The sequence below is a fragment of the Lepidochelys olivacea genome (genome assembly GCF_965140295.1).
Source record: "Lepidochelys olivacea isolate rLepOli2 genome assembly, chromosome: 1".
In the NCBI taxonomy this organism is placed as follows: domain Eukaryota; kingdom Metazoa; phylum Chordata; order Testudines; family Cheloniidae; genus Lepidochelys; species Lepidochelys olivacea.
Window position 1 is genome coordinate 267233662 of NC_140411.1, and position 12805 is coordinate 267246466.

The following is a 12805-nucleotide window of genomic DNA, read 5'->3' on the forward strand; positions in this document are numbered from 1 at the left end:
TAAAAAGAGAGACATTAGGATCACCCACAGTATAGAAGGTCACTAACCATATATGTATCGAAAATGTTCAGTTGTCCTAGTATCGTTTAAATTATGCTGCTAATTCAATGTAACCTACAATATCCACCAAAAATATCAACAGCACATACAATGTGCATTTAAAAAAAATTCACTGATCCCAGATATTTTAAAACAAAAGGACTAAGGCAGCAGCTATAATACACAGGTTTTTTTAAAAGATACATTTAACATTTTTACTGCTTAAAACTGTGGAAATATAATTTAACAAAAATACAAGTCACATTTACAGCATAAGGCCCTTTGGTTTCTTAAGCAGCAAATGAAAGAACAATATTATTAGAGAAAGGCTTTGAAAAATAAAGTACAAGTTTTCTATAAAGAAAAGTTAACTAGTTCTTCCCTTCTCAAAATAGCCAGCTATAGTCTTCTAAATATTACACAAGAAGGTTCCTGAATTTTCTAGGAAAGAAAGAGTTAAAACCAAACAGTAGAAAACTGTCAGACCATAGATTCTATCACAGGCAAGCTGAACATCTACCTGTTTGGAAGCAGAAGAAACTACTGCTTAATTTTCTCGAGAACTTTATTAAATTTGGAGCAATACATTAAAAGGATTTAAAATAGTTATCTAGTCACCAAATATATTCTAGTACTTACAGTTTTGCTTTTGAGAAGTCACTTCATATGCATTTGTCCTTCGTAAGAGTTTGACAGAAAAAAATCTGAATAATTTTTCATTTTAAATCAAGGCAATCATGGCAGACTGCTTTTTCACATAACTATACAGCACTAGTTTTGAGCAGTCCTCTTCAGTCTAATATAGATGGAAAATGTTAAGTGATCCAAAATGTTTCCATGTAACTATGCAAAATATATCCAATTTTGAGGCAGATCGTCTTAGCCACTAAAACAGAAATATTTCACTTACAATATACCTGCCACGTTTTAAGCAGGATTTAGAAAATCTTAACATCAATGGTACATGGCTCTTGCTCTGGTGCTAATAATTGGGAATCAAAAATCACGAAGCAAGTTATAATCTAGCATGACTATTGGAGCAGTGCTTTTCTGTGTCCCAAACTTGCTTAGAGTTAATATCACAATTTCACCCCAAAAATCTCCATTCTGTTTTAGTGAGAATTAGAATGATCACCATCATCACCTTATTCTTGTTGAACACTACTGCTGTATTAATCCTTCTTTCTCTCTAAGGGTATGTCTACACTACAAAATTAGGTCGAATTTATAGAAGTCGGTTTTTTAGAAATTGGTTTTATATATTCGAGTGTGTCCCCCCCCACAGAAAATGCTCTAAGTGCATTAACTCGGCAGAATGCTTCCACAGTACCGAGGCTAGAGTCAACTTCTGGGGTGTTGCACTGTGGGTAGCTATCCCACAGTTCCCGCAGTCTCCGCTGCCCATTGGAATTCTGGGTTGAGATCCCAATGCCTGATGGGGCTAAAACATTGTCGTGGGGGGTTCTGGGTACATATCGTCAGGCCCCCGTTCCCTCCCTCCCTCCCTCCGTGAAAGCAAGGACAGACAATCGTTTCGCGCCTTTTTCTCTGAGTTACCTGTGCAGACGCCATACCACGGCAAGCATGGAGCCCGCTCAGCTCACTGTCACCGTTATGTCTTCTGTATTCTGGCAGACACAGAACTGCATTGCTACACAGCTGCAGCAACCCATTGCCTTGTGGCAGCAGACGGTGCAATAGGACTGGTAGCCGTCATCGTCATGTTCCAGGTGCTCCTGGTCACCTGCGTTAGGTCTATCAGGAGCGCCTGAGCAGACATGGGTGCAGGGACTAAATCTGGAGTGACTTGATCAAGTTATTCTCTTTAGTGCTGCAGTCAGTCCTATTGAACCATCTTATGGTGAGCAGGCAGATGATACGGATTGCTAGCAGTCCTATTGCATCATCTTCTGCCGGGCAGGCAAGAGATGAGGATGGCTAGCAGTCCTATTGTACCATCTTCTGCCGAGCAGCCATGAGATGTGGATGGCATGCAGTCCTTCTGCACCGTCTGCTGCCAGCCAAAGATGTAAAAGGTAGGTGGAGTGTATCAAAACAAGAAATAGACCAGATTTGTTTTGTACTCATTTGCAAACCCCCCCCCCCCTCGCCCCACGTCTAGGGGACTCATTTCTCTAGATCACACTGCAGTCACTCACATAGAAGGTGCAGCGAGGTAAATCTATCCATGTATCAATCAGAGGCCAGACTAACCTCCTTGTTCCAATAAGAATAACAACTTAGGTGCACCATTTCTTATTGGAACCCTCCGTGAAGTCCTGCCTGAAATACTCCTTGATGTAAAGCCACCCCATTTGTTGATTTTAGCTCCCTGTAAGCCAACCCTGTAAGCCGTGTCATCAGTCGCCCCTCCCTGCGTCAGAGCAACGGCAAACAATCGTGCATCTGAGTTGAGAGTGCTGTCCAGAGCAGTCACAATGGAGCACTCTGGGATAGCTCCCAGAGACCAATACCATCGAATTGTGACCACAGTACCCCAAATTCGACCTGGCAAGGCCGATTTAAGCACTAATCCACTTGTCAGGGGTGGAGTAAGGAAATCGATTTTAAGAGCCCTTTAAGTCGAAATAAAGGGCTTCATCGTGTGGATAGGTGCAGGTTTACATCGATTTAACGCTGCTAAATTCGACCTAAAGCCCTAGTGTAGACCAGGGCTAACAAGATAAAGTGAAAGCCAAAACATTTCCCTTCAAAACCTTAGCCTCTTATACATGATTAGAGATATTTTCATTCAACACGGCTAAAAAAAACAGCCTCTTGGATGCAACATAACAACTGATTCTTCCCATAGTGTGTCATAGTACAAATTAGGGTCATGCCAAATTTAGGCTATCCAAATCGACACCCCATCAGGATTTAGCACATATTGAACAGAGACTTGAGTATTGTGGGGGCACTAAACAATATAAATTAGCGTGTTACAACTTAACCATTTTTGTTCAATTTATGGAGTAAAATTACACAAATCCAAAAGCTATTCAGAACAAATCTCTGAACAATTATGAAATATTTAGCTTCTGCTTTTATGAATGGATGTATGCAGATTGATGTATCCTGACTTAAAACTTAAAACCCTGAAGTTGGGGAAAAAGGGCCAAGATTATTTATCACATAAGACAGCTTGACAATTATGAGATTCTACTGCATTACCAGGTCAGCCTGAAAAAAAAATCTTTTTCTGGTGCAAGTCTTTATTTTGCTAGGTGGAAAGTTTCCTCAAGTCAAATTTTTATCAGTCATACAAAGATGTTAATCAGCTTACCCATCATTCAAATTGTATCAATCTTTGAAAAAGAAAGCAAGACATTTTACCCAAAAAGATCTTTTAAGTCATTGCTAGCTGAGCTGCTGTTTGTCATGGTGTTTGTTGGCTGTGCAAAGTTCTGAGGGTTAAAGAAAGGATTACCCTGCATACCAAAACCAGGTTGTCCTAGAGTGTTCATCTGTGGGCCCAAAACAGAACTGCTTGCACCCGGGGAACCTTGAGGGGGTACAAACTGAGTAAGCCACTGGTTTGGTTTCTGTTGTGACAATTGGTTCATACTAACTTTGGGTTTTTGAGGACCAAAAAGACTATCTAAAGCAGAAAGGTCTGGGGATCTGTTGTGTTGCGTCGGCTGTGAAACTCCAGATGTAGCACTCACAGGGCTGTAGTTTGGCATGTTGGCAGTTGGTACTATGTTCATCTTGGCCATTCCAGTTGCAGTTGGACTACTGAAGAAATTCTGGTTTGTAGTACCTGCCCCAAGGCTGAATCCAGAAGTCTGAAATCCCATATTAGTATTTAGTCCATTTGTTATGTTTTGCTTAGTGCTCTCAATAGGTGATAAAAATCCCATTCCAACAGTCATAGATGGGACAGAAGAGAAGCTACTTGAAGAAGCAACTTTAGGTTTGCTGATGGAATGGCTGGTCAAAGACGACATATTATCTATCAAGGTATCTGTCAAATCCTTTGCCTGCAAAACATACAAGTGTAGTTATGTGCTTTTGCTGCTCCAGACATACTAGCAACACTTTATTACATTGCTTCTGCAGTTAAGATACAAGTGGCCCTCTTTTAAATCCCAATTTTCAGAAGCTGAAATTACTTCTATTCCATGTTTCCCTCAAACTTGGCATAAAAGTTAATTTCTTTACTTTATAGAAGGACAATTTGGTTATTTTGGTACTCAGATTTTTGAGTTGTTCCACAGATTTGGCATCTGAGTCTGGCAAACACTGTTTTTCTAAACTAACACTTCTGAGACTACTTGAGAAGAATTTTCAGCACAGCTTGAGGGATCTGAACACAATTGTTTCCATTAAAGTCAAAGTGAGTCACATGGCTAAATGCTCACATACAGTATCATGCTGAAAAATATCTCTATGAAATATGTGCCCTGAGATCCTTTAGTGTTTTGAAAAAGATGCACTAAGCATATGTTCAGTAAATCAATATTCTATACTATAAATTGCACATTTTCTATATGGGTCTAAATTTAGCCTTCAGATGTATGTACAACTCTTACTGAGGTCAATAAAAGTTGCATGCTCCTATCTGAGGACAGGCATTTTGTCCTCTTCAAAATGCATTGGGCTGCACCAATATATACATTGGTCTGAAATCATAGAAGTTGCACACAGACTGAAAATATGAAGAATAACTATGATCTGGTTTTATGGTCTTTATCCATAGAAACAAGAGTGCTGAAACCCACTGTTGTAAATATGGGAGACATTCATTGATAAGCAAAGTGGGTATATGCAGATCAAAGGGTGTAAAAAAACAAGTCCATCCTAGTTTAGCGTTGCACAGAAAGGTTTTCAATAATATTTTTCATTCGGTAATGGTAGCGGGAAAAAATTATTTTTTCCTTCCCACTCTTTCTCCTCCCCACTTACCCCACAGGAAGAAGGTGTGTCAGGAAGGAAGACAAAGACAGAAAGGTCTTCTCCCCCCCCCCCCCCCGGGCACTCCTTCCCTCCCCCATGTTAGAAAAAATGGGGAACAAAACAAGTCCTCTTGCCCAGAGTTTTTCACTAAACCTTTTCTTGACCAGCTCTACTTTGAACAGAGTTTAAATTAATCTCACATAAGAGGCGAAGCTACGTTTAAATGAAATTACTTTAATGAGATTTATTAAACTTTTAAAGAAAATTAAGGTACACAAAATATTTACATTAATATGTAAATCATGTTCTGACTATCCCACCAAAGTGAAGAAAAGGTTGCTGTAATATTCTGAAAGCAAGATGATAGCCAGAAAATATCCTTTGTTTGTATCTACCATCAACAACAGCCACAAACAAATCAATGTAACTTTTTCAAACACCACCACTGCAAGCTCTTCTTGTACCTAAAAATCAAGCTGGGTTTTTTTCCTCCGTTGTACATCACCAGACATCAACAATAAAGAAACTTTCTGGAGTCATGTGAACTGACAGGGGACGAAACAGCACCCCAGAACAGATTCCCCAAGCAAGAAGCAGGCTGAGAATGAGACCCCAACTCTGGGTCCATGAATATTCTTCCAGGAGATATTGAAAGCACCCAAGAACCAGATTTCTGTGCCAGAAGAGGCTTTCACCTCAGGACATCAGTGATCAGGAGCAGATTTACCTTGGAATAAACCATGTGGTGGCATGGGGCCCCCAATGACGGGGGGCCCCCAAAGTGCAGGACTAATATCTGACAACCTGCCCCCAAATCCCAGCTGGCGGTGCAGCAGGGCTCAGGCAGGCAGGCTGCCTGCATGCCGTGGCTGGTAGCCCCACGCCGCTCCCAGAAGTGGCTGGATGCTGGCATGTCTCTGCGCGCCCCTAGCAGGGGAGGGGAGGTGGCTCCACGCACTGCCTCTGCCTGCATACAGAGACCCCTGTCCCTCTCCCACCAAGGGGCGTGCAGAGATGTGCCAGCAGCAGGGCTAAGGCGGTTCCCTGCCCGCTCTGCCTCCCTTCTTCCATGCTGCTTCGCTCCGAGAAGCGGCCAGCACGTCACCGTGGCCCCTGGGGTGTGTGTGTGTGTATGGGTGTCTCCGTGCACTGCCCCCATTCCAAGCACTGACTCCGCAGCTCTCATTGGCCGGGAACTGTGGCGAATGGGAGCTGCGGGGGTGGTGCCTGCGGACAGCAGTGTGTGGAGACTCCCTGGCCCCCCACACCTAGGAGCCGATGCCAGAGAGGTGTGTGCACAGGTCACTCTGGGAGCCGTGCCGCCAGAGGTAAGCGCCTCCCCACTCCTGCATCCTAACTCCCTGCCCCAGCCCAGAGCCTGCACCCCACAACCAAACTTTTTCATTTACTTCCCATTACTTATAATATAGGAGGATGAAGAAAAAAAAGAATGAAGAAACAGGTGGAGGGTGAGAGAATATATGAGAGAATGTTTTTTCTTGGCTGAGTCCTGAGGGTGGGGGAGGGGTCGCCTGAAAATGCACACAGGGCCCCACTAACTCTAAATCTGCCACTGTCAGTGATATCAGCAGGCTTTGCTTTTGTAGACTGAACTCCAGGCATTCTTTCCTTTATTGACTATTTGCTCCAATCTCATCTTCATCAGAACCTCTCTGATGCCAGCCTTGCTCTACCTACCCTCCATGCTCCTTGCTCTCTTCTGTCCTCCCTCTTTCCTAATCACCTTTTTGATTCTTTATCCTTAAATATCTCCCATCCTTCTATCCCTTTTCCTTCACACTTGCTAACTTATTTCCTCCTACCTTACACAGACACGACTTTAAAAAAGTGTAATGAACAGCATGCAAACCACCACTCTGCTTTGCTTATGTGCTGCATTCCTGTCCTCCTCCCTCCCTTTATTTTTATCTATTTAGGCTGTGAGCTCCTTGGATCAGAGACTGTCTTCCTGTAAGCTTGTATCGTACCTAGAACAATGGGACTCCAAATCATGATGTTGCCTCTGGACACTACTGCGTCATAAATAATAAATATAATTAATATTGCTTTTGAGGCACTGGGCAGAACACAAACACAATTTGTTATTATTTAGCTACATTGACTCTATGGTATCGACACTACTGAAAACAGGGAGTGGGGGAAGTCAGTAAATCAAGAAGGTAAGAAATAGAAAATGATCACTTTCATAACACATACAGAACTTGCAAGGAGATAGGGGCAAGGTTACCATGGAAACTGTTCAGTAGAGATCTTTTCTCACCTGTTTGACTGGAGCTGTGACTGCATGTGATTGAGGCTTAAGTGGTTGCTGGTTTTTCAATTTTTGTGCCTGTTCTTGTTCTTTTGCTAACTTTTGTTTCTCTTCAAGTGTAAGTGATACCTTTAAAACACAAAGCATTAGCATTAACATTGGAGTATGTCTCATGACTAGTTACTTCATTTATAATATATGAAATCTAAATGATAATGCTAGCTATTTAATGATACAGTACATACTTTTTATTCCAAAAATAAACTTCATTTCAAAACTAGCTAATGTTGCTAAGTGACAAAAACTTATCATAAAAACCCACCACATTTAGAAAACCCAAGTAGCTAAAAAGCAAGGAAATGAATTAAGGATATCATAAAACTAACACTGCCTACATAATTTCTCACCGAGTACAAAGAAATGGCTATCACAACACAGCTGCCTTATCTCTGAACCATAATTTGCTGGGTTTTTAAAAAACTCAACATATTTTATGTAGGTATTCTATTTCAAGGAATAAATGAGAAATATCAGCTAATATAATCTGACAAAATTCTGAAGTTGTAATTGGTGTTTCTTGGAAGAATTGGTGTTTCTTGAGAATAATGTATGTGTAGTTTGATAGTCAAATCTAAACTACCAATTTACTGTAAAATTAAGTTTGTATCTGTGGATTGTCATTTGAACTCAACAGTGTGTCATTAATATAAAACAGAGACAAGGTAGGTAAGGTAACATTTTACTGGACCAACTTCTGTTGGTGGAAGGTATAAGTTTTTGACCTACACAGAGTTCTTCAGGTCTGATGAAAGAAATCAGAGTGTCTGGGCTAAATATAAACTAACAGTTGGCACTCTGACTGCTTTCCCCAGATCTGAAAAAGAACTCTGCAGTTTTTATGTTCTTACTTCTCATCTCTCTGGGACCAACATGGCTACTACCATCCTGCAAACGAATTACAGAATTATATAATTTATGCATTTCTTTTTCAAAGGGTTCTGTATTTATATTTTGAGATTGCTGAAGAAAGCTTTTAGGATTTAAATTTAATTTTTGTTGATGATGGGCGGGAACCTCCTTTTCAATCTATTTCAAATGAAGGAGATGATTCAGAAAATTGGGGGGAGGGAAGATTATATTTCTGAATTTCTTTTGGCTACTAATATAATTATATAATTATTCAGTAGCTGAAAGAACCTCAGATAGAGTATCAACTCTAAAAGCAAGCAATTTGGTTCCTTTCATTTTTTGCCTCCTTTAGCTTTTTGCCATCATGTTTGCGGTCTCAATTTTTTAAAATTTGCCTCTGCCTCCTAATCCAGCATTTGGTTTTTCTCTACATCCTCTTTAGTAACCTTAGGTTAAGGTTGCCTGAGGTAATGTAATAGAAAATGCAAATCAACTACCTACATTTTGCTATAAAGTTTTGTTGGTGGTGAAGTAGGAAAGAAATTAGTTGATATTACTTGCTGCTTACACTGCTGGTGTCACAAACAATGTCAGTTTTCGGTAAAACTGTTTCAAAGAGACTCAGGAACATAATGAAGAATTTAAACATTTCTCAATGCTCCTCACCATGTGGACATTCAGAGTGCAGTGCTGAGGAAAACTGATCAGTTATTCTCTTTAAGCATTAAAATGTATGATAGGTATTTACATGCATACTTTTTCAAACAACACATTTGAATAACAAAACACCTTCAGAAAAAGAGCTTACCTTTTTCTGTTTTGATGAGAGCCCATTTTCTTTACTATGTGATCCACTAGTTGGAACGTCATTTCCAGCACTGTTAAACACCTTGTCAATCTGTTCAAATTGAAAAAGATTATCCATGAACAATTTTAAATTTTGTAATTTATGATTAAGATAAACCAAATATTGCAGAGATCATTTCAAATTTGATGCCTGTGTGTATGCAAAATATTGTCTCTTACCTGATTACTTGTACTATTAGATTTTGTCTCTTCAGATACGTTCATTTGATTAGTTATATCCAAAGATCTGTAGTACAGAGTACAAATATTACAAAAAGATGGATCCCAGTCAAAGCAATGACCCTAATTCAGCAAAGTTCATAATTCTACGAGAATTAACACAAAAGAAAACTTCTCTTATCACAGCACTGTTGTATTTAGAGTGAGCGTGCATGCATGAGACACAGATTAGAAAAGGCAGTATTTAAAATTGTAGTGAGTTATTTAATGCCAATTTCAAATACTCTTTGTTTCTTTCCTAAACAGGAATAGATATGTATAGCTAGTTTAGTTAAATTGATTTAAACTCATGGTAAATCCCATACAATATCCCTAGAGTCTTCAGTAAGTTTTGTTCATGAAAGAACTCAAATTTTCTCCAATGTAATTTTTCAGTCCTCAACAACTGTTTAAATATATTTTCATACTCCAGAACTGTACTAAATAATGGAGATCTATAGTGGATTACCATATTGCATGAATTAGCTAGGAAACTGGAAAAAAAATCCCACTGACAAATGTGGTTTAATTTTATTACTGTACAATTACTGAAAAAGTACTGTATTATATTTTATAAAACTAATTAATTTTTAGCGGCAATACAAGACCTCAATTCAGGACGCAAATCTTTGCTGAGAAAGTGGTGGTGGGGAAAAAGACTGTCCATTTGTGAGAGTGATCAATGATTGAATTAGGAACTAGCAAGGCTCTACCGCATGTGCTGCTACAGCTAGAGGTGTTTCACATTTGCTCATACAGGTGGAACTGAACTTCATTACAACAGACACACACACACACACTTACTTTTGCTGTTCTTGCATAATATGAAGTTGTTCAAGTTTGGTCTTATGTTCAACCTCCAATCTACTAAGCATATCTTTTATGACAGAAATGAAGGAATTAAACTATAAAGGAAATGGGTGAAAAGTTAAGATTTTGCATTGTGATGGTAAAAATATAAAAAATGTATTGTGTTCTAACATTTTTATTGCTAGAAATCCAGCTATATAGAACTTTAAACAATTGTTCAGTATAAAACCTATATCAGGTGTGCACAGATACAGGAATTTTTCTAAAATTCACGTTTCTTAAGCGTGTTTTTTTTTACAGCAATATATTTGCATTGCTACACTACTGGCAACACTTGTAAACAAGCTGCGAGTGGAAACATTAAGAATGCATTCTAGCTTTTGATTTGTACTGTTTTAATGTTAGGTGGTTAATTAAATTACCAGGACATTTAGAAGACATCACAATATTACTCCATGGCCCTTTTGTTTCTGATGCTTTGATTAAATCCCATTACATTTTGTCCTGAATATTTTATGGCATATTTGAATGGTATTGTAGGTTTCCTAATGTAACATTTTCCATCAGCCTTATAACATTAATCTTGTTTAAATTTTTCCATAGTGTTTATATTCTACATGCATCATCTGCAAACTCAGACAGGTTTGTAGTCAGTCTCTTGAATAAATCATTGTGTAAAAACAACAGATGAGTAAAAGGAGTATGGGTCAGGGAACTGACATGCTGACTTCAATTCCTCTATTTTTAGTCCCACGGTTTGAAATATTTACTTACTTTGAGTGCTGACATTCTGGCTAGAAAACCAGAAATGCTCTAAAATGCCAGAAAGTAAATGTAGGTCTGTTAGATGTTATTCTGAACTACATACTCTCTCGTGCCTCTATTAACTATAAGTCAAGACTGTCAGCTGATAATTTCTTACATTTGAAGGTATGTAATTCAGTCACTAAACTATACTGGATTTTATTGGCAAATAGTAGTGAAAATATTCTAGAAGCAGCTTTAATTTAAGATAACTAATGGATGCAACAGGTTTAGCGATGAAAACATCATCTTTAGAATCTTAAATTAGAATTATTGACCGGATCCACTATACAAATATTGCTCTTTAAGCCTATCAATTCTGACAATATCGCTGTAAGCATTTATCATTGATTATAGTCACATTGAAATGCACTAACATATAAACTATTTTGTCAGAGAACTATGTTAATTTTGTATCTACTTCTAGACCAGCTCATTAGATAAAAGTGTGCAAAAACAATTAAAACTGTGTTCATACCTGATTGAGATTAAGATTGTTCTCAATACTAAGAGGAATTAGATGGGGCAATACTTTTCCTGCAAGTTGTTCTTTGGTAATTCCCAACTTCTTATGAGTAAATGTACATTTGTAAATACCTGGTATAGAACATTAAAATAGCAAGATCGGTAGTTTAGTAGTTAATATTGTGAATGAGCTCCAAGAAAACTATACATATTGTACGTACTGATAATAAAACTGAACACAGGACTCAAAGAGGTCAGACTACCAGGGAAAAATCTGTACATAAAGAAACTGATTAATTAGAATTCGTTAGAAACTGATTTGCAACTAAACACAAAACTAGAAAAAACAAAGGTGAAGGACTGAAGTATTGAACTCCAATGTAACCTGGGTACAAAAAGACATGGTTTCCTAACAGGGGCGGCATTTCAGATTTTGATGGTGGTGGTGGGACTTCAGGCACCTAAAAACTCTAGGATTTGTACAGGGTTTGGGGGCAGATAATTTAGAAATTATTTGATAAGAGCACTGTATCTAATTCTTACATAAAAGAGAGAATTAAATAAGTATTAGACCCACTCAGCTCTAATACTAACATGTTCTCACATCTTGTGTCAAGTCACTTAGACACGGGTTAGGTTTAAAATTTTAATATATATTCTTCATCTGTTACTAACTCATGAATACAACAATTGAAACAATTGTAGAAAAATCTAGATTACTTTCTATCACTTTTTTGCAGTTCACCAAGCTCGGAAGAGATGATTTAATTTTGGAAACAACTTACTAGGCCAAGGCCCTGTGAGTTTATACTGCACTTGCCTGGGGCTCTAGGGGTTCTACTTCCATTTAAAGGCTAGTTACTTTCCAGAAAAGTCTTAGACACAACACTACAGTGACTGAGTTGCAGTTCTCACTGGAGAATATTTAAAACCAAACAGCAAGAACATTCCACATTTTCAAGTTGAGAAAAAAATTGAGACTTTGGAAGTACATCATGGCCACTGCAGGCAGGAAAAGAAAATAAACAGGTACAGGAGCTCAGGGCAGCTCTTCCTCTTGAAAGAAAGTTGGAGGGTCAAATCTTCTAGTCCTTTATCCAGTAAAACTTCTATTGCCACCACTACCTCCACTCATAGATATTAACATGTGCTTAATAACTATACACTTCATACTTAAAATATCTAAGACATCTTATCCAGGGCTACACATTTTATACACATTGGCTCAGGGACAACATTTTCTGGCATATTCTGAACACTGCTGAGCACACAGATGGTCCCCAGTGAATAATACAAATCAATGTCATAATAATAGTTGACTTTATGGACTCCGTGGATGCAATTTTTGTCCTTTGTTCTGGAATTGGCCTGGATACAGCTAAAACCCTAAGAATTTGAGGTATAAACACATCTGATACTTATATGACACTTTCTGATTCCTTCCTTTTATTAAACTCAGAACAAAAAATTATTTTTCTTTAAAATGTAAAACTGCACAGCAGCCATTGCGCTACAACCCAGCATGGGGCAGAACTGTTACCTCTA

At 38.5% G+C, this 12805-nt stretch overlaps 1 protein-coding gene across 2 annotated transcripts in view; it reads right to left on the minus strand.

Annotated features, from left to right (window-relative positions):
- Positions 1–326: 326 nt before the first annotated feature.
- Positions 327–12805, minus strand: part of SCYL2 (SCY1 like pseudokinase 2) — a 49240-nt gene continuing 36761 nt past the window's right edge. For both annotated transcript variants that reach the window (XM_084620022.1, XM_084620021.1), the window contains exons 13-18: positions 11274–11392; positions 9986–10086; positions 9143–9209; positions 8925–9014; positions 7217–7336; positions 327–4019 (exon numbers count right to left, since the gene is read on the minus strand). In XM_084620022.1, coding sequence (XP_084476148.1) covers positions 3369–4019; positions 7217–7336; positions 8925–9014; positions 9143–9209; positions 9986–10086; positions 11274–11392 — 1148 coding nt within the window. In that variant the 3' untranslated portion in view covers positions 327–3368. The remainder of the gene's footprint in view (positions 4020–7216; positions 7337–8924; positions 9015–9142; positions 9210–9985; positions 10087–11273; positions 11393–12805) is intronic.